At 45.3% G+C, this 22,126-nt stretch overlaps 2 protein-coding genes and 1 long non-coding RNA gene across 4 annotated transcripts in view; 2 read left to right on the top strand and 1 right to left on the bottom strand.

Annotated features, from left to right (window-relative positions):
- LOC126942911 (uncharacterized) overlaps positions 1–22,126 on the top strand; it is a 600,821-nt gene that overhangs the window by 381,185 nt on the left and 197,510 nt on the right. The gene's annotated exons all lie outside the window — the stretch shown is intronic.
- Positions 1,184–4,856, top strand: MBD3L1 (methyl-CpG binding domain protein 3 like 1). 2 transcript variants are annotated; one of them, XM_050770839.1, is made up of 3 exons: positions 1,202–1,248; positions 2,428–2,515; positions 4,180–4,856. In XM_050770839.1, exon 3 carries the CDS (start codon positions 4,201–4,203, stop codon positions 4,801–4,803), a length of 603 nt encoding a protein of 200 aa, XP_050626796.1. In that variant the 5' UTR covers positions 1,202–1,248; positions 2,428–2,515; positions 4,180–4,200; the 3' UTR covers positions 4,804–4,856. The 2 variants fall into 2 exon arrangements, with proteins under 2 accessions (XP_050626797.1, XP_050626796.1); XM_050770840.1 differs by lacking the exon at positions 2,428–2,515 and having other exon boundaries at positions 1,184–1,248.
- Positions 9,730–22,126, bottom strand: part of MUC16 (mucin 16, cell surface associated) — a 150,815-nt gene continuing 138,418 nt past the window's right edge. The window contains 6 exon segments of the mRNA XM_050771029.1: positions 9,730–9,913; positions 12,655–12,734; positions 13,059–13,100; positions 17,022–17,188; positions 19,916–19,983; positions 20,311–20,471. Coding sequence (XP_050626986.1) covers positions 9,818–9,913; positions 12,655–12,734; positions 13,059–13,100; positions 17,022–17,188; positions 19,916–19,983; positions 20,311–20,471 — 614 coding nt within the window. The 3' untranslated portion in view covers positions 9,730–9,817.

Raw genomic sequence — 22,126 nt, 5'->3', positions numbered from 1 at the left:
CTGTGCAAACAACCAAGCATGCACAGAACACAGGCTTTCTGGTGATAACTCCTAGGTAAGCACCAGTATAGCACCTCAGCCACAGATGGCATGCCACACACAATGAATTCTAAAAGTCTCTTTTAACCCATGGTAGCCAACATAATTCTCATTTGTGCATGCAATCAATGTAAAAAAATTATTGAGACGTTGTCGTTGTGACTGGCTGGGGCTGGCGTTGTGGGCAGTAAAATAATTTCCCAAGACAGTCGTAGGTAAAGAAAGATTTATTAGAGAAGGTATGAAGGTAGGTTGCGAGGATGCAACAGGCAGCACAGAAGAGAAGGGGCTGTTTGCAAACAGGAAGAGGTTGGAGGGAATTTTATAGGGTCGTGCTGGAGGTGGCCACGTGCATGTAAGGTGTGCAGATAAGGTCATGTTGCTGGGACTACGTGCAGACCGAGGTCTTTTGGAACAGGATGTCATACCAGTGTGTGGTTGGCAGTTAGCCATCTCTCAGAACAATTGTTCTCCCCCAGCCAGGGGCCCCTTCCTTGTTGTTGGTTACTTATTAGGACTCCACATGAGATCTTTGAAATGATTTTTGTTTTTTTGTAATGAGTTCCAGAAATCCAGTTTGTACTTTCCACTGATGGCACATCTCAATTTGCGAGTTGAATGTTATCAGTTGTACCTGCTCCATATTTAGATTTTTTTTTTCTTTTCTTTTCTTTTTTTTTTTTTTTTGAGACAGAGTCTCGCACTGTCGCCCAGGCTGGAGTGCAGTGGCGCGATCTCAGCTCACTGCAAGATCCGCGTCCCGGGTTCATGCCATTCTCCTGCCTCAGTCTTCCGAGTAGCTGGGACTATAGGTGTGCACCACCACACCCACCTGTATTAATATCATGGCTAATATTTTGTATTTTTAGTAGAGATGGGGTTTCACCGTGTTAGCCAGTATGGTCTCGATCTCCTGACCTCGTGATCTGCCTGCCTCGGCCTCCAAAAGTGCTGGGATTACAGGTGTGAGCCACCGTGCCTGGCCGTGTTTAGATTTTCTAGGGTTCACAGCTGTAAAGTAAGATTCACATGTCCAGGTTGTTCCAAGCATACTTCAAAGCTTTCCACTTCAAGAGTCATGTCAGATGAATAATGAGAATTTCTTTGGAATCTAACAACAAAGGGGTCATTGTGGCGTTAGCAACAGAAGCAGCTGTAGAATGGTGAAGGAAAACAGAAGTTTGGAGTGGCCTGAGGAGTTAGCTGGAGGTGAGGAGATAGGAGACATAGATATAGATGATCTTTTCTCAGTGGTTCATAGCTAAGGGGAAGGGATAGAGAGTAGTGGTGAAGGAGGGGATCCCAGGAAGTTTAGGAGAGGAGTGTCTGTGTAGCTAGGAGAAACTTGAACATGTTTAAATGCCGAAGAAGGGATTCAGTAGAAAAACAGAAGTTAAAGATACGGAGTCGCCTGTAATCCCAGCACTTTGGGAGGTTAAGGCAGGCAGATCATGAGGTCAGGAGTTCGAGGCCACTCTCGCCAACATGGCGAAACCCCATCTCTACTAAAAATACCAAAAAATTAGCTGGGCATATAGGTGTGTGCCTGTAATCCCAGCTACTTGGGAGGCTGAGGCAAGATAATTGCTTGAACCCGGGCAGCAGAGGTTGCAGTGAGCCCAGATCATCCCACTGTACTCCAGCCTGGGCTACAGAGTGGGACTCTGTCTCAAAAAAAAAAAAAAAAAGATGATACAAGGGTTACGTTGCAATATTGGAAGCATAAAATTAACAAGAAGCAGGAATGAGGCTCAGATCACTCTTGGTGGATAAAGGAAATATATTTATTTATTTAAGAGACAGGGTCTTGCTCTTTGGCCAAGGCTAGAGTGCAGTGGCCTGATCACCACTCACTGCAACCTCGACCTTCTGGGCTCAAGCTATCCTCCTCGCTCAGCCTCTCTCGTTCAACTAGGACCTCAGACGTGTATCATCACCCCCAGCTAACTCTTTAATTTTTAGTAGAGATGGGGTTCTCCCTATGTTGCCCTGACTGGTCTCAAACTCCTGGGTTCAAGTGGCCCTCACGCCTCAGCCTACCACAGTGCTGGGATTACATGCGTGAGCCACCATGCCTGGCAGGAAATCTCTTTAAATACAATTAAAGGAAATTTGGAAACATTCGATGCTTATCAGGGATATTTGCAGATTTGGCAACTCACGTCTTTGGGAACCATCAGGTAAGTTAAGGAAAATTAAATATCTATGAGGAAAAAAGAAATCTGGAGAAAATTTTGCAACAGGTTTTGGGGAAAATCTAGGGGTAAACATAACAATGCATACACAGAAAATAAAGTTTCTATGCATGATGGATTCTTCCCAGTTGATGGAGAATATTTTGTATTTACAGTGGCACTAAGACGTCATGTCATGTGATTCTTTTTTCAGCAGTGGTCATATGACGGTGGTAGCCATGGCGTCACAGATAATAGGGACCGTCCAAGCTTGAAGTTTTACAAGGTGGATATGATAAGTGGTAAGGAATTTTGGATTAATCTAAATGAATTTTTTTTAGATAGGGTCTCATTCTGTGCTCAGGCTGGAGTGCAGCCATGTGATCTCCGCTCACCACAGCCTCCACCTCCTGGGTTCAAGAGATTCTCCCACCTCAGCCCCCTGAGTAGCTGGGACTATAGGTGTGCACCACCATGCCTGGCTAATTTTTTTTTTTTTTTTGGTAGGGATGGGGTTTCACCATGTTGGCCAGGCTGGTCTTGAACTCCTGGCCTCAAGTGATCCACCCACCTCGGCCTCCCAAAGTGCTGAGATTACAGGCGTGAGCCACCGTGCCTGGCCTCTAAGGGAAATATTGAGGTCACAGACTGCAGAATCCAAGAGTGCTAGGAATCAGAGGAGGGAGAGGAAGGTGAAGATACGGAGGTCTGGAGTGATTCAAATATCCAAATCATAGATACCTGTTCCTCAAGGTGTGTTCTTCAAGAACAGGTATCTATGGTATGGGTATTTGAATTAAAAAACCTGGAAATCAGAAATTTATAGTGAGTGAATAAGTTTTCTGGTTTATTTATTTATTTATTTATTTATTTATTTAGAGACAGTCTCGCTCTGTCACCCAGACTGGAGTGCAGTGGTGAGATCTCGGCTCACTGCAACCTCCAGCTCCTGGGTTCAAGCGATTCTCCTGCCTCAGCCTCCCGAGTAGCTGGGATTACAGATGCGCACCACCACACCCAGCTAATTTTTGTATTTTTTGTACAGATGCGCACCACCATGTTGGCCAGGCTGGTCTTGAACTCCTGACCTCAAGCGATTCGCCTGCCTCGGCCTTCCAAAGTGCTGGGATTACAGGCATAAGCCGCTGTGCCGGGCCTGAATTATTTATTTTTGAGCATGGCCGTTTGGGTTGCTGAAAATGTCTGGGGTGTAGGATTAAGGCTCGAAGAGCAGAGCAGTTGATAATTTCATTATTGATTTACAAGCTGCAGGAACTGTGCAAACCAAGAGGTCAATTGTTAACCAGATGAATAGTCAAGTAATGCATAAGAATGGCAGGATTTGGGCTGGGCATGGTGGCCCATGCCTGTAATCCCAGCACTTTGGGAGGTCGAGGTGGGAGGATCATTGAGTTCAGGAGTTCCAGACCAGCCTGGACAAGGTGGTGAAACCTTGTCTCTACAAAAACCACAATTAGCCAGGCATGGTGATGCACGCCTGTAATCCCAGCTACTCGGGAGGCTCAGGCGGGTGGATCACTTGAGCCTGGGGAGGTAAAGGCTGCAGTGAGCTGTGATTGCACCGCTGCACTCCAGCCCGAGTGACGGAGTGGGACCAAAAAGAAAACAAAACAAAACAAGAGGCAAGATTTGAGATTTAGTAAAAGACTGCCATGTGTGTCATGAGAGGGAGTATCAGGACTTGAGCATTTAAGAGTGACAAGGGCAGAAAGAGAATAAAATAGTACTCAAACAAGGAGGGGGTTTGCAGGATGATGAAGGAGAGTTTTGACCTTGAACTCTCTGTGCTTGACTCAAATCTGCCTGATGATGTCCCCGGAAGCAGGTCAGACCTATCTCCAGAGGGAGAGAGGAAGGATGAAAGTCCAAAACAGCTGAGATCCTTGTCCTGAGAAGGCAGGCTTCACTGATCAATTTCACCCCGTTTCATGGTTTATTTTAATAGTGTAAGAGGAAAAGAAGCGTGATGGGCAAGAGTTCACAGAGGAAGCAACGTGACTGTGTAAACCAATGCAAATCAAAGCCTGGCTTGAACACCTCAATCCCTCTGAGAATGTCCAATTACACATTCAAGAGGCCAGTTACGAGAATTACACCCCATCCTGGCAATGAGGTCAGATACCATCAATGGGAGGAGAGCTTGGAGAAGCCTCAGCAGGTGTGCTGGCAGAAGAGACTGCAAGGACTGCAGGCTTACAGCAGCGCAGGGGAACTTTTAAGTGCTTTGGATCTTGCCAATACTTTGCAAAAACTAGTCCCTAGTTACACAGGTGGATCTCTGCTGGGGGATCTTGCCGGTGGTCTGGAGCACTCCTGCCCCATGCCCCACCTTGCCTGCTCTTCAGATGTGGTGGAGATAATTCCCAGAGAGGGAGTGGGTATCTCGCAGCTCCTCTGCCAACAATTTCTGGTCACCGAGGAAGATATCAGGAAACAGGAATGGAAAGTGAAGACAGTAAGAGAGCGACTCGCAATAGCATTGATTGCGGATGGACTCGCTAATGAGGCGGAGAAAGTGAGAGGCCAAGAAGGCTGTCCTGAAAAAAGCTATGAAAAAAAGAGAAGATAGTGCAGATGAAATGAAGCGTAATCCTTTATTAACATCTCTTTACAGTGTTCACAATGAGGTTTTTTTTTTTTTTTTTTTTTTTTTTTTTTGCTTTAAGCTCTTGAAACTTTAAAATATGCCAATACTTAAAAAAGAAAAAAAAATTAGGCTGGGTGAGCACCTAAGAGCACCTAAGTAAGTAAGCTCAGAACAGGGCGCAGTGGCTCATGCCTGTAATCCCAGCACTGTGGGAGGCTGAGGCGGGCGATCACTTGTGGCCAGGAGTTCAAGACCAGCCTGGCCAACATGGTGAAACCGCAGTCTCTACTAAAAATAAAAAAATTAGCTGGATGTGGTGGCAGGCACCTGTAATGCCAGCTACTTGGGAGGCTGAGGCAGGAGAATCGCTTGAACCCGGGAGGCAGAGGCTGCAGTGAGCCAAGATCGTGGCACTCCACTCCAGCCTGGGTGACAGATCGAGACTCTATTTCAAAAACAAAACAAACAAAACAAAACAAAAAATTAAACTCCTTTGTGTGACACAGGGGACTAAAGACAGTAATTTCTTTTTCAGGTGAGAGATCGGGTTTCAGGTGGGCAGGGAAAGGAGATTTTTCTTTTTCATGTTATACTCATATTTATTTACTATGTATGTATGTATGTAGTCCAGGTTGGAGTGTGGTGGTGCCATCATAACTCACTGCAGATCAGGTATGGGGCCTCAAGCCTGTAATCCCAGGACTTTGGGAGGCTGGGATGGGCAGATTGCTTGAGATCAGGAGTTCAAGACCAGCCTGGCCAACATGGTGAAACCCTGTCTCTACAAAAAATACAAAACTTAGCTGGGTGTGGTGATATACACCTGTAGTCCCAATTATTTGGGAGGCTGAGGCAGGGGAATCGCTGGAACCCAGGAGGCCAGAGGTTGCAGTGAGCCGAGATCATGCCACTGCACTCCAGCCTGGGCAACAGAGCAAGACTCTGTCTCAAAAACAAAAAACAAAAAACAAACCCATAAAACAAAACAAACAAAAAACAAACCAGACAAACAAAAAATCACAAACAAACAAAACCTCACTGTAGTCTTGAACTCCTGGGCTCAGGTGATCCTCCTGCCTCAGCCTCCTGAGTAACTGGGACTACAGGCACATGCCATTACACTTGGCTAATTTTTTTTTTTTTTTTTTTTTTTTTTTGAGACGGAATCTCGCTCTGTCACCCAGGCTGGTGTGCAGTGGCTGGATCTCAGCTCACTGCAAGCTCTGCCTCCCGGATTTACGCCATTCTCCTGCCTCAGCCTCCCGAGTAGCTGGGACTACAGGCGCCCGCCACCTCGCCCGGCTATTTTTTTGTATTTTTTAGTAGAGATGGGGTTTCACCGTGTTAGCCAGGATGGTCTCAATCTCCTGACCTCGTGATCTGTCCGTCTCGGCCTCCCAAAGTGCTGGGATTACAGGCTTGAGCCACCGCGCCCGGCCTCGGCTAATTTTTTTCTATTCTTTGCAGAGACAAGGTCTCATTCTGTTGCCCAGGCTGGTCTCAAACCCCTAGACTCAAGCAATCCTCCCACCTCAGCCTCCCAATATGCTGGGATTACAGGTGTGGGCCACCATGCCTGGCCAGTATTCTATCATTTTTAACACATCAATCTCAGAAACTGGTAAATCCATCAAACAAAAGCAAATAATGATAAAAAGCACTGGAATAATTCAATAAGCTTGATCAGCCAAGTAGACAAATAGACTTTAACTCTTAATCCCAATAAGCAGAACGATGGTGCACTGTTAGATTTCATAACACTGAAAAGTCTCTCTGTCTTTTTTTCTTTTTTTGAGACAGGGGTCTTACTCTGTCCCCCTGGCGTAATCCCAGCTACTCGGGAGGCTGAGGCAGGAGAATCGCTTGAATCTGGGAGGCGGTGGTTGCAGTGAGCTGAGGGCAACAGAGTGAGACTCCATCTCAAAAAACAAAACAAAAACAAAAAAATCCCCACATTCTAGGATTCAGATGATTACCACGTGGAAGCACAGAGCAGAAAAGATGAAATTTTAAAATAATAAATTTTTAGGGAAGCTATACATAATATAGATACTGCATTCTATTTTTTTTTTAGAGATGGGGTCTCTGTTGCCCGGGCTTGGAGTGCAGTGGTGTGATCATACTGCAGCCTCAACCTCCTGGGCTCGAGGGATCTTCCTGCCTCAGCCTCCCTAGCAGCTGGGACTATAGGTACATGCCACCACATCCAGCTATTTTTCCCTTTTAGTAGAGATGGGGGTCGCATTATGTTGCCAAGACTGGTCTCTAATTCCTGGCCTCAAGCAATCCTCCTGCTATGGTCTCCCAACATGCTGGGATTACAAGTGTGAGCCACTGTGCCTGGCCCAAAGAACCATTTCTGACCCGTGTATGCCTTCTTGGTCTACTTTCCATCGTAGAGGACCTGTGAGAGGGGTAAGATGCCACCCAGGGAACACTAATCTGGAAACTGGTGCATTCAAGTTTCAGAGAATGAAATAATAGAAGAGAAACTTGCAACTGCCAGGGTTTCTTGGGGGCGGGGGTATGGGAATATAAAGGAACAGGATGGTTGTGATGGCTGGTATAGGAGTCAAGGGTGGGCAAGTACTGAGTGACAAAGGATGGAGACCTCACACTGAAGTGGAATGTTGATTTTCCACCATGGCAATTTCTTTTTTCTTTTCTTTTTTTTTGAAATGCATTCTTGCTCTGTCACCCAGGCTGGAGTGCAGTGGTGCAATCTTAGCTCACTGCAACCTCCACCTCTCAGGTTCAAGTGTTTCTCCTGCCTCAGCCTCCCGAGTAGCTGGGATTACAGGCACCCACCACCACACCCAGCTAATTTTTTGTATTTTTAGTAGAGATGAAGTTTCATCATGTTGGTCAGGCTGTTCTTGAACTCCTGACCTCAGGTGATCTGCCTGCCTTGGTCTCCCAAAGTGCTAGGATTACAGGTGTGAGTCACCATGCCCAGCCTCCACGATGGCAATTTCTGTATCAGTGAAACAAGAGGATTCCCTGAGCTCCCTTGCAGGACATGAGACGGGTGTGGCTCATCTGTTTGGCTGCTGGGTGCACTGAAACTCCTTATGGGATGGCGAACACACAGACAGGCAGGTGCAGGAGCCGGGGCGAGTGCCCCTGGGTTCTGGCCCCACGGCAGTGTCCAGGGGTGTGTGTGTTACGGTGTGCTCCTTTAGCCTTGCTGTCTGTAGATGGCTTAAGTGTTAACCAGCTCAGTGCCCTCTTGGTACCCAGGTCCTTGTCCAGCATCCAGGAAGAATCAGGTCACACACAGACTTGAAGGATGAATGCGGGGTTTTATTGAATGGGGGAGGTGACTCTCAGTGGGATGGATGGGGAGCTGGAAGGGGGATGGAGTGGGAAGATGATCTTCCCCTGGAGTTTGGCCGTCCGGTGGCTGGTCTGCTCTCCAACTGTCCCCAGCTGAACTCCTCTTGGCATTCAGATGCTCCTTCTCTTCTCTCTGCTGTGTCGTTCTGCCATTCCTCTGCTTGTGGAGCCGGGTGTTTGGGGTTCATACGGGTACAGGATAGGGGAGCATGGTGGGCCAAAAGGTGACAAAAGGCATGAAAACAGGAATTGCCTGTTCCCATTTAGGGCCATGGGTCTCCCGGCTTGAGGGTGGGGTCTTTGCTGGGGAGCCACCCTCTTCTACCCAGTATTTCCCTGTCTCCTGTCATCAGTAATGCAGTTTGGATATGTGTTCCCACCAAATCTGATGTTGACTTGTAATCCCCAGTGTTGGAGGTGGAGCCTGGAAGGAGATGCTTAGGTCACAGAGGCAGATCCTTCGTGGTTTGATGCTGCCTTTGCAGCAGGGAGTCTGTACTTGTGAGATCTGGTTAAGTGTGTGGCACCTTTGCTCCCCCCAACTCTTTCTTGCTCCTGCTCTGGCCATGTGACATGCTGGCCCTCTCTTGTGACATGCTGGCCCTCCCTTGGTCTTCACCATGATTGGAAGCTTCCTGAGACCTCCCCAGAAGCTGATCAGATGCTGGCATCATGCTTTCTGTACAGCCCGCAGAACTGTGGGCCAATTAAACCTCTTTTCTTTAAAAATGACCCAGTCTCAGGTATTTTTTTTTCTTTCTTTCTTTCTTTTCTTTCTTTTTTTTTTTGAGACAGGTTCTCTCTCTGTCATGCAGGCTGGAGTGCAGTGGTGCCATCACAGTTCACTGCAGCCTCGACCTCCCAGGCTCAGTTGATCCTCCCACCTCTGCCTCCTGGGTAGATGGGACTATAGGCACGCACCACCATGCCTATTTTTAAAAATCTTTTGTAGAGACAGCATTTTGCCATGTTTCCCAGGCTGGTCTCGAACTCCTGGGCTCAAGCAACCTGCCTGCCTAGGCCTTCCATAGTGTTAGGATTACAGGCGTGAGCCACCGAGCCCGGCCAGGTACTTTTTTTTTTCTTTTTTTGAGACAGAGTCTTGCTCTGTCGCCCAGGCTGGAGTGCAGTGGCGTGATCTTGGCTCACTGCAACCTCTGCTTCCTGGGTTCAAGTGATTCTCGTGCTTCAGCCTCCTAAGTAGCTGGCATTACAGGCGTGCACCACCACGCCTGGCTAATTATTGTATTTTTAGTAGAGACAGGGTTTCACCAAGTTGGCCAGGCTGGTCTCGAACTCCTGACCTCAAGTGATCCATCCGCCTAGGCCTCCCAAAGTGCTGGGATTACAGGCATGAGCCACCGTTCCCAGCCAGGTATTTCTTTATCACAGTGCAAGAACAGCCTAATACAACCATTTTCACCAATTCTGGTGTTCCCAAGGGATGACATGGTGCGAAACCACAAAACACAACTGAGAGTTGCCTTCAGGACTTCACGAAAGGGGAAGATTGTTCTCTTAGTCCAACATGAACCAGTCAGGGGTCACGTCAAGGAAGGCTCAGAGACTGTGTCCGACCAATATGGTTTATTTCTGCCCCAGCCAAGCTACTTTGGACCCTGGCTGGGGAAAAGAGACCCTGGGCACCGGCAAGTTCCAGTCATTGCAGATCCTCCAGGTCTAGGTGTGACCGGTAGTAGCCTGGGCACTGTTGCCGGAAGCTGTATTCTTCCTTCTTCCGCCAGCGAGTGGTCACCTATGAGGGTGAGGAGAAGGTGTGAGAATGGACTGGTCAGCCGTCCAGGGAGGGGAGGCCACAGGGGTGAGAATATGGCCAAAGCCAGAGGCCTGATGCTTCCTCTGTCTCCCTTCATTGTTTCATTTAATTTCTCCCTCAGTTCTTTTCCTCTTTTCACCACTTTCTTTTCTTCTCTCTCCTTGTTTCACTCTCGGTTTAAAAAAATTTTTCCCCCTCCGATATCCTCTTCATTTCTCTCTCCCCTTGCCCCAAATTTCTTTATCAATATATCACATATCTACCGATGAGTTATTTATCTATCATCTAGCTATCAATATTTATCTATCTGTGAATCAATTATCTATCTACCAATCAATAACTATCAATTTTCTCTCACCTGTCAATCATCTATTTATAATCTATCAATCATCTATCAATCACCTGTCATCCACCAGTCATCTATTTATCATCTACTTATCAATATCTATCAAATACCTGTTACCTATCAATTTATCTATCAATTATCTATCAAAAATCATCTATTTATCATCTACTTATCAATATCTATCAAATACGTTACCTATCAATTTATCTATCAATTATCTATCAAAAATCATCTATTTATCATCTACCTATCAGCTATCCACCAATCATCTATCAACTATCAATCATCTATCTCCTATCTTCTGTCTAAATATCATTTCTCTCTCATCTCATTCTCAGTCTCTTTCTCTGGCTTTTGGTCCTGATCTCAGCCTCTCCCTCTCTCTCCCTCCCTTCCTCCTCTACACCTGTCTGGCTTAACTGAGGCATAACTGACATAAAATAAACTGCACAGATTTAAAGTGAATGTTTTGAATAAGTTCTGATCATAACTTACTGAACTATCACCACAGTCAACATAAGGAACGTCCATCCATCGTTCCTAAAACTTTCTTCCTGGCCAGGCACGGTGGCTCACACCTGTAATCCCAGCACTTTGGGAAGCCGAGGCGGGTGGATCACCAGAGGTCAGGAGTTCGAGACCAGCCTGGCCTACATGGTAAAACCCCGTCTCTACTAAAAATACAAAAATTAGCTGGGTGTGGTGGTGTGTGTCTGTAATCCCAGCTACTTGGGAGGCTGAGGCAGGAAAAACACTTGAACCTGAGAGGCAGAGGTTGCAATGAACCAAGATCATGCCATTGTGCTCCAGCCTGGGCGACAGAGTGAGACTCCGTCTCAAGAAAAAAGAAAACACACACACACACACACACACACACACACACACACAACTTTCCTCCTGCTCTTTTACAGTTCCTTTTTCCCTGCCACTGCAAACAATTTTCATTCCCAGGCAACCGCTAATCTGATTCCTGTCCTTAGAGATTAGTTTGTCCTTCCTTCCTTCCTTCCTTCCTTCCTTCCTTCCTTCCTTCCTTCCTTCCTTCCTTCCTTCCTTCCTCCCTCCCTCCCTCCCTCCCTCCCTCCCTTCTTTCCGACAAACTTTCACTCTTGTTGCCCAGGCTGGAGTGCAATGGTGCAATCTCGGCTCACCACAACCTCTGCCTCCTGGTTTCAAGCGATTCTCCTGCCTCAGCCTTCCGAGTAGTTGGGGTTACAGGCATGTGCCACCAAGCCCGGCTAATTTTGTATTTTTAGTAGAGATGGGGGGTCTCTCTCCATGTTGGTCAGGCTGGTCTTGAACTCTCGACCTCAGGTGATCTGACCACCTCGGCCTCCCAAATTGCTGGGATTACAGGCGTGAGCCGCTGAGCCCAGCGATTAGTTTGTATTTTCTAGAATTTGTCTATAAAGGGAATCATATGGCATGTACTCTTTTCTTTGTCTGGATTCTTTCACTAGGCATAATTATTTTGCAATTTATACATGTTGCTGTATACTTTATTAATGTATTAATAATTAATTCCTTTTCATTGCTGAATAATATTCCATTGTCAGGATATATTTGTTAATGAACGTTAGGGTTGTTTTCAGAGTTTGGCTATTACAAACAAAGCTGTTATGAACATTTATTTATGTACAAGTCTTCATATAGACATATGTTTTTATTTCTTTTAAATAAATTACTAGGAGTGGGATGGTAGGGTCTTATGGTAGGTGTGTGTAATTTTCAAAGAAACGGCCAAGCTATTTTCCACTAGCACTTTATGAGAGTTCCAGTTCTGTCACATTTTCATCAACACTTGTTATAGTCAATCTTTTCAATTTTATCCATTCTTGTGCAAAGTGGCCTCTCATTGTGCCTTCCATGTATATCTCCCTAATGACTAATGTTGTTACATTTTTCTCTTATATTCTTTTGTTTACACTCTTTGCAATCACTTTTTCACTCAATATCTTGTAATCAGCATATAGGTTGTGAAGTTTTTGAGATGTGCACAACATAGTAACTATAGTTAATAATAACGTAGATTTCAAAATTGCTAAGAGTATAGGTTGCCAATGTTCACACCACGAAGAAATAATAACTATGAGAGGTGACGGACATATTAATTAGCTTGATTGAGTCATTCCATAATTGTACATATACCAAAGCATCACATTGTATCCCCTAAATATATGCATCCATTATTTGTCAATTAATTAAAAATAAAATTATAGAAAGAAAATAGGAAAGCCACTGCATGAACTGGGAGAAAATATTTGCAAAACATATATCCAGCAAAGGACTTGTGTATAGCATAGTATGGTTTTGTAATATATTAAGCACTCTTACAACCCAATAGTAAGAAGACAAGCAACCCTTCCTTGCTCACCAGGAAGCCGCAGATCAGGCATGTGATGAGTCCCAGGAGTACTGCCAAGCAGATGAGGATGATGGCCCAGAAGGGAAGGTCTGGGGAGACAAGGGCTGGGGTGAGCCACCTCCTGCCATGTCCTAGGGCTCCTTCTTGGACCCTATGTGGCCTGAGGATGGGCACAGCCCTGGGGAGGAGGGCTTAGTGGCTCAACACCTCAAGCCTCTGATGCCCCCCAAAAAGTGGGTCCCCAGCAAGCCAGGATCCCTGCTATCCCTTCACGATGCCTCAATAGTCTTTGCCATGAGTTGGTCAACTTTGATCCTCATCCAAGACTCTGTGTGCCTGGTGCTCTTGGACAAGGCAAAGCACCATCAGGTTACCCCCTCCCTACCCTGGGCTGGGGCTTCTTTGAGACTTACCAGAATTCCCAGTTAAGGGCTCATTTCTGTTGGAAGAATACCCTAGAAATGAAAGAAATGGAGGGTGCATGTGAGTATGTCTTATTCTTTTCTTTTTCTTTTTTTTTTTTTTGGAGATGGAGTCTTGCTCTGTTGCCCAGGCTAGATTGCAGTGGCATGATCTTGGCTCACTGCAACCTCCACTTCCCGGGTTCAAGCAATTCTCCTGCCTCAACCTCCCAAGTAGCTGGGATTACAGGCGCCTGCCAAAACGCCCGGCTAATTTTTGTATTTTTTTTTTTAGTAGTGATGGGGTTTTACCATGTTAGACAGGCTGGTCTCAAACTCCTGACCTCGTGATCCACCCACCTCGGCCTCCCAAAGTGCTGGGATTACAGGTGTGAGCCACCATGCCTGGCCGAGTGTGTCTTATTCTTTTAAATACAATTTTACAAGCATACAAAAAAGCAGAGAGAAGAGTACAATAAATATTCATCACCTAGATTTAGTGATTTATATTTCCTCCAACTAAAACATATACATCCAATTTATGATTTATTAACATTTCAGTGAAAGTAAATGTTTTTGCTGAAGTTTTAGAGTTGAGTGGACATCATGACATCTCACCCCAAATATTTCAATTTGTATCTCTAAAAAAATGAGGACGTGTGGCTACATAAGCCCAAAGCCATTATCCCACTACAAGAGTGTCATAAGTTAAATTCATGCCTCTGGGCATGGTGGACCTAAATTGGGCTGGGCCCAATGGCGGTGGCGATGAGAATGGATCATCGCAGTTGGAAACTCATGGGATCTCTCTAGGTTTATAAATTCTTACCCAAAAGCTTTTTCTTCTGCCTAAAAACACATTTAAGCTCTCCTTCACTTGGTGGTTTTATTGTCATCTTTTAGAATTTACCTTCAATGTCATTTCCTCCAGGAAGCCTTCCCTGATGACCACACCCATGTATGAATAGGTTCACATCAAATAATTTATAATTGACAACTGCCTGTTCTTGTTATTCCTCACTACAGCGCAAACTCCATGAAGATAGGGATGTAAAGCCACCATCAGGCATGGGGAGAAGGGTTACTGATTCCTCTACTTCTACAACTCTGTTATAGCCAACTTCTTTTTTTTTTCTCAAGATGGAGTCTTGCTCTGTCACCCAGGCTGGAGTGCAATGATGTGATCTCATCTTACTGCAACCTCCGCCTCCTGGGTTCAAGAGATTCTCCTGCCTCAGCCTCCCAAGTAGCTGGGATTACAGGCGTGCACCACCATGCCTGGCTAATTTTTTGTATTTTTAGTAGAGACAGGGTTTCCCCATGTTGGCCAGGCTGGTTTTGAACTCCTGACCTTGTGATCTGCCTGCTTTGGCCTCCCAAAGTGCTGGGATTACGGGTGTGAGCCACCACGCCCAGCCTATGGTCAACTTCTTAAAGATGTGGAATACATACCAATGACTAACAAGTATATGAAAAAATGCTCAACATCACTAATAATCAGAGAAATGCAGGTTAAAACCATGATGAGATACTGCCTTACACCAGTCAGAATGGCTATTACTAAAAAGACAAAAAATAACAGATGTTGGAAAGGATGCCAGAAAAGCGAACTCTTACACAGTGTTGGTGGGAATGTAATTTAGTACAATCTCTATGAAAAACGTATGGAGATTTCTCAAAGAACTAAAAATGGAACTACCATTTGACCCAGGAATCCCACAACTGGGTGTCTACACAAAGGAAAATAAATAATTGTGTCAAAAAGACACCTGCACCTGTGTGTTCATCACAGAACTATTCACCATAGCAAAGATATGGACTCAACCTAAGTGTCCATCAATGGAGGAGTGTATAAAGAAAATGTGATATATCTCTCTCTCTCTCTCTACACACACACACACACACACACACACACACACACACACACACAATGCAATACCACTCAGGCATAAAAAAGAAGGAAATAATGTCTTTTGCAGCAACATGGAAGGAAGTGAAGGTCAAACAACTCATATACAGGAAGTCAAATAGCACATGTATTTGACTAAATAATGCATAGACATGTCAGTGCTAAATAATGCATAGGCATGGACATAAAGAGTGGAATAATAGAGAGTGGAGACTTGGAAGGGTTGGGGAGTGGAGGAGAGTGGATGATGAGAAATTACTCAATGGCTACAATGTACATTATTCAGGTAATGGATACCCTAAAAGCCCAGACTTTCCCACTGGACAATAGATCCATGCGACAAAATTGCACTTGTATCCCTTAAATATATACAAATAATAATTTTAAAAAGTAGTGTGCAATATGGAGCAGCCACAAGTGGCTTTTAAATTAAAATTAAATAAAATTAAAACTTCAGTATCTCAGTTACATTAACCACACTTCAAGCACTTAGTAATCACACATGGCTCTGTGCTGAATGGCACAGTTAGAAACATTTTCTATCACTGCAGAAAGTTCTATTGGATGGGCTGATTCAAGGCAAGGTTTGGCAAACTACAGCCCTGCTGGGTCCATGGCCTGGTTTTAGAAAGCCTGTGAGCTGACGACAATTTTTATTTTTAAAAAGCAAATTGGTAAAACAAGAAAAAGGCATGTGAAAGGCCTGTTGATTCTGAAGAATCAACAGTGCTCTGTTGCACAACAATAAATCAGAACCAAGGACAGGGCACACAGGCATTGGAAGGTCCTAATACGTTGTTCACATTTGACTTGAAAAGAACCTCGTATGAAATCTAGTTATTTCTTCTGTAAATATGAGTTGAGTGTTTATTATGTGCCAGGCAGAATATGGGGTTCTTGGAATATAGTGGTGAAAAAGCAGACAGTTACTCTCTGTTATATTCCTGATACATGGTACAATGTGTGTAACTATTCTTTGAATGGGTAAATTTGGATATGGAAAGTTGAGTCACCTTGAAGCCATCCCTGGAGTTGGAAAATAGGTCCATCCTACCACATATGTTGAGGATGAATCACATACAACTTGAAACTGGAAGCCCTAATTGACCTGCTGAAGCAAGAGGATCACTTGTGGCCAGGATTTAGAGACCAGTCTGGGCAACATAGTGAGACCCTCTCTCTACACAAAATTTAGAAATTAGCAAGGTGTGATGACAAGTGCCTGTAGTCCCAGCAACTTGGGAGGCTGAGGTGGGAGGCTTGCTGGAGCCTGGGAGTTCAAGACTGCAGTGAGCTATGATTGCACCACTGCACTTCATTCTGGGTAACAGAGCGAGACCCTGCCTCTAAAAGAAAAAAACCAACACAAACAAACCAGAGCCAGGTGCAGTGGTGCATGCCTGCCTGTAATCCCAGCACTTTGGGAGGCTGAAGCAGGTGACATGCTTGAGCTCAGGAGTTCAAGACCAGCCTGGGCAACATCGCCAAACCCCATCTCTAGAAAAAATACAAAAATTATCCGGGTATGGTGGCACATGGCTATAGTCCCAGCTATCTGGGAGGCTGAGATGGGTGGATTGCTTGAGCCCAGGGGTTGAGGCTGCAGTGAGCTGAGATCATGTCACTGCACTCCAGCCTAGGTGACAGAGTGAGACCCTCTCTCAAAAACAAACAAATGAATAAACAACACAACAACAACAACTAATCAGGGTAATTGTTTAACACTGCAGCTGCCTGGGGGTGGAGGAGCAATACCATCTAGGGCAGGCAAGAAGGGAACCAAAAACCGAGTGACTTGCTAAGTACAGAGATAAGAAGTCCAGAGAGGAGATGTGACTAGCCTGAGGTCACAGAGCTGGCCAGAAGAGGGCAAATGCCTCCCGTATACCTCGGGCATCCTTTTCTTTCCTTCAATGATGGGTAACGCCTAGGAGAACTAAGCCACTTTCTCCCAGTCTGAGAAAGTTCGATGATGAATCATCCCCAAGCCTTCAGATTCCCAGGGAAGGACCCAGGTGAGGAAGTGGGAGTTGCCACCCCAGCCCCAATGACCCAGGGAGCTTTACCATCCACAAGGACACTGCTCCTGTCCAGGGTGAAGTTCTGCAGCTGGCTACCATTCCGGGTCATCCGCAGGAATTCCTCATAGATGTCAACTCTGTCTACTCTCCGAGCCAGTGGCGAGAAGTTACACAGGGAATCCACCCCCGTGTGGTGGCTGTTGGGGACAGACCTGGAAGGGGACAAGGGATAAGGAAAGATATCTGCAATTTTATCATGATTCTAGGCTTTCTCCTTCTAGAGTCTTCCTGTAAGAACTTTCTGCAATGATGTAAACATTCCATGTCGGTCAGGCACAGTGGCTCACGCCTGTAATCCCAAAACTTTGGGAGGCTCAGGCAGGCGGATCACGAGGTCAGGAGATCAAGACCATCCATACAAATATTAGCTGCATGTGGTGGCGTGTGCCTGTAATCCCAGCTACTCGGGAGGCTGAGGCAGGAGAATCGCTCGAACCAGGGAGTAGAGATTGCAGTGAGCCGAGACCGTGCCCCTGCTCTCCAGCCTGGTGACAGAGCAAGACTCCATCTCAAAAACAAAACAAAAAACAAACAAAAGAATTCCACATCTACACTACACAATGCAGCCATTAGTAGCTTCATGTTGTTATTAAACACTTAAAATGCAGCTAGTGTGGGAGAAGAACTGAATTTCTAATTTTATTCTACTTAATTCATTTAAAAATAGCTACAGGGAGGCCAGGCATGATGGCTCATGCCTGTTATCCCAGCACTTTGGGAGGCCAAGGTGGGTGGATCACTCAAGATCAGGAGTTTGAGACCAGCCTGGCAAACACAGTGAAACCCTATCTCTACTAAAAACACAAAAATTAGCCGGGTGTGGTGGCACACGCCCATAATCCCAGCTACTTGGGAGGCTGAGGCAGGAGAATTGCTTGAACCTGGGAAGTGGAGTTTGCAGTGAGCTGAGATTGTGCCACTGCACTCCAGCCCGGGCAACAGAGGGAGACTCTATCTCAAATAAATCAATAAAATAAATAATTTTTTAATTTTTAAAATAATTATTTTAAAAATAATTATTTTTAATGTTGGGGTAACATTGGAATGTTGGGGTAATGACTTCTGAATACCCATAAAATCAATGAGAACAATGGCCAAAATAGTCCAAATCAATTTTTCCAGAAGTCTAGAAGTGAACCAAAGGCTTGCAAAACTTCAAGGGGTGTTTAGTTAAGGAAGGTGTTAAATCTCAATAAAAAGAGCAAGCTTTGTGGCATTTTAACTTGCATTATTTCCACAGTGCTCTTTCAAGATCCTCAGTATTTTATTATTATTATTATTATTATTATTTATTATTGTTATTGTTATTATTGAGACAGGCCCTGGCTCTGTTGCCCAGGCTGGAGTGCATGGCCCAATCTCAGCTCACTGCAACCTCTGCCTCCTGGGCTCAAGCCATCCTCCCACCTCAGCCTCCTAAGTAACTGGGACTAAAGCGCACACCACTATGCTCAGCTGATTTTTGTTATTTTTTGTAGAGATGGGTTTTCACCATATTGCACAGGCTGGTCTCAAACTCCTGAGCTCAAGCGGTCCACCCACCTTGGCCTCCCAAAGTGCTGGGATTATAGTTGCGAGCCACTGCATCCAGCAAGATCCTCGGTCATTTTGAAAACCAGTAGCCTCACAATCATGATAGCTGCGAAAACCAGCCGCCTAGCAGTCAAAATAGCTTGAGAGTGCTGCAGACATCAATCCGTAGAACCTTGTCACTAGCTGATCTGCTTGGCAGCTCCTTGAAAAAGGAGCCCTTGGCCGGGCGCGGTGGCTCACGCCTGTAATCCCAGCACTTTGGGAGGCCGAGGCGGGCGGATCACAAGGTCAGGAGATCGAGACCACGGTGAAACCCCGTCTCTACTAAAAATTACAAAAAATTAGCCGGGCGCGGTTGTGGGCGCCTGTAGTCCCAGCTACTCAGGAGGCTGAGGCAGGAGAATGGCGTGAACCCGGGAGGCGGAGCTTGCAGTGAGCCGAGATCGCGCCACTGCACTCCAGCCTGGGCTGGGCGACAGAGCGAGACTCCGTCTCAAAAAAAAAAAAAAAAAAAAAAGAAAAAAAGAAAAAGGAGCCCTATTCTCAGGGCTTATCTTTATTTGTTCTGACTCAGAATTTGTTTAGTGAAGAAAGCCTGTTCTCAGGGCAGTTGTCAAAAAAAAAAAAAAAAAAAAAATCCTTGGTATTTCCCCATTGGAATTGATACCTCTCATTGAAAAGCACAGTTAGGGCCGGGCGCCGTGGCTCACGCCTGTAATCCCAGCACTTTGGGAGGCCGAGACGGGCGGATCACGAGGTCAGGAGATCGAGACCATCCTGGCTAACATGGTGAAACCCCGTCTCTACTAAAAAATACAAAAAACTATCCAGGTGAGGTGGCGGGCGCCTGTAGTCCCAGCTACTCGGGAGGCTGAGCCAGGAGAATGGTGTAAACCCAGGAGGCAGAGCTTGCAGTGAGCTGAGATCTGGCCACTGCACTCCAGTCTGGGCGACAGAGCAAGACTCTGTCTCAAAAAAAAAAAAAAAAAAAAAAAAAAAGAAAAGAAAAGCAGTTAGGCTGCTGGGATCTAAGTAATCTGGTTTTAGTTCCCTCCTTTCCCCATCTTCCATGGGTCCTGATTTCAGTGGCCGATGTCTTAATGTAGTCGATTCTACACTCTAGAGTCCATGGCCTCAGCACCAGGTAGCTTTATGTCTGCTGAGATTTACACCAGCACTCTTGAGTGTTGGAGCCAGCTGGGTTCCAGCTTTAGGAAAAAGCTGGTTTTTAGTTAACAGCTCTCTATGTCTAGGGCTCTCTTCCATCAAAGCTATGGCTTGGGAACACTTCTATTTAAAGGACAGCAGAAGTTCCTAGAGTCATTAGGTCCTGAGTTAGAACTCACCTGAATGTTGAAACTTGACAGTCAGAAAAATAGCTCTTGATGCTGCTATTTCGGAAGAGTTGGTTGAGCTGAAAGACAGGGCGATGTTTCTTAGGTCAGAATCCTGGTCCTGGTAGCATCAGAGAATTTTCAGCCACTGAGCACACTTCTCTATCTATTTTGTTTCTTGTCATGACACCCACTTGCCCAGGTATGTATATCAAAGGACATGCTCTTCTAGGGTATGACTTAGCTGTGTGACCTTGGGTCAGCTACTGAACCTCTCTGTGCTTGCATCTTAAATGGGAATAAGAACCTGTCTTTGTGGATTGTTATAAAAAGTCACCCTGTGGCTACCCAGAATGCATAAGTCGATTTCTGCATGCAATAGAGTGGACACACCACCCCCCTCTCACCGCATCCTCAATATTCCTTTTGTTCCTCTGGTAATTGGTGGTGCTTGGCTGGGATATGTCCTGGGAATATGGTAGGTTGGTGATGGTGAAATTCAGGTAGAAGTGCTGGGTACTGGAACTGCTTGTTGGTTTTGTTGGTTGATAAACTGATGGCTCCATCTCTAGAATTTTAAAAAAAGGATGTAAAAATTCACTCTTAAGGCAGGGTTTTAAGAAAGAGATTATTCCAGCTAGCTTAACTTATTTCTGGCATTGTGAGCTGAGCTAGGTTTGTTTTTTTTTTTTTTTTTTTTCTGGAGGGGAGGTTGTTTGTTTTGTTTTGTTTTTTTGAGACAGTTTAACTCTCTTTGCCCAGGCTGGAGTGCAATGGCGTGATCTTGGCTCACTGCAAGCTCCACCTCCTGGGTTCAAGCCATTCTCCTGCCTCAGCCTCCTGAGTAGCTGGGATTACAGGTATGCACCACCACGCCTGGCTAATTTTTTTTTTTTTTTTTTTTTTTTTTTGTATTTTTAGTAGAGACATGGTTTCTCCATGTTGGTCAGGCTGGTCTCAAACTCCCGACCTCAGGTGATCCACCCGCATTGGCCTCCCAAAGTGCTGGGATTACAGGTGTGAGCCACTGTGCCCGGCTGAGCTAGGATTTTAAAGGTGGGATAGAGGGTTTTAGGTAACAGCTCTATATTGGATGGAGGATCTTCCTCCATCCATCTGTCCAACTTGCATCCATCCACCCATCTACCTGTCCAACTCTCTTTCTACCAAGCATTGTAAGAATTGCCTACAACGTGGGGTGAAAGAGACTGGGTTTCTCTGGGGGTGTAGTCAGCAAGCGTAGGTGCTGAGCAACCCAGAGTCTTCTAACTGATGATCTTTGTTCGTAAAGGGTCTTCCTGACTCTGCTCTTCTCTCCCTGCACCCTCCATTCTGCACACAGCACCCAGAGGATAAGCAGAATTCATGTCACTTTCTTTCTAAAGCAGAGCTCATGAGTGTGTCAATTTCCTCCCCAAGCCATTCCAGTACCCAACAAAGTCTCTGCCCACATCTTTGCCTTCAACTGTCACCTCTCCAATATCAAAGTGGATGCTGCAGCTACACCAATCTTCTGAAACTTCCCCCAAAATGCCATATTCTTTTTTTTTTTTTTTTTTTTTTTTTTTTGAGATGCAGTTTCGCTCTTGTTGCCCAGGCCGGAGTGCAATGGCATGATCTCGGCTCACTGCAACATCTGCCTCCCGGGTTCAAGCCAGTCTCCTGTCTCAGCCTCCCAAGTAGCTGGGATTACAGGCACGCACCACCATGTCTGGCTAATTTTTGTATTTTTAGTAGAGATGGGGTTTCATCATATTGGTCAGGCTGGTCTCGAACTCCTGACCTCGGGTGATCCACCCGCCTCGGCCTCTGAAAGTGCTAGGATTACAGGTGTGAGCCACCATGCCCAGGCAAATGCCATATTCTTTTTATCTTCTAGGTTATAGATGCATGGAGCTCTGTTCTCCATCTATTACCCCTGGCTAGGTCCCATTCTCTGTCAGATCTCAGCTTCTTCACCCCTTCCTACACAAAACTTTCCAAGACAAGGTTGTGTGTTCCTCCTTGGGGCTCCCACAGGCTCCTGAAATTCCCTTATCATAGCAATGATCACACTGTATCATCAGTATGTGTTTACTTCCATTGTTTATTGAATGAATGAATGACTTCTTCATTGATTGATTCATTCATTTAATTAATCAACCATTTTAATTGATCAATTAAATTAAGTTACTCAATTAAATCAATACTCAAATCAATTAATCAATTATTAGTCAATTAAAT

The sequence above is a fragment of the Macaca thibetana genome, chromosome 19, assembly GCF_024542745.1.
Source record: "Macaca thibetana thibetana isolate TM-01 chromosome 19, ASM2454274v1, whole genome shotgun sequence".
In the NCBI taxonomy this organism is placed as follows: domain Eukaryota; kingdom Metazoa; phylum Chordata; class Mammalia; order Primates; family Cercopithecidae; genus Macaca; species Macaca thibetana.
The sequence above is the reverse complement of the archived record's forward strand: the minus strand, read 5'-3'. Positions and strand labels throughout refer to the sequence as shown.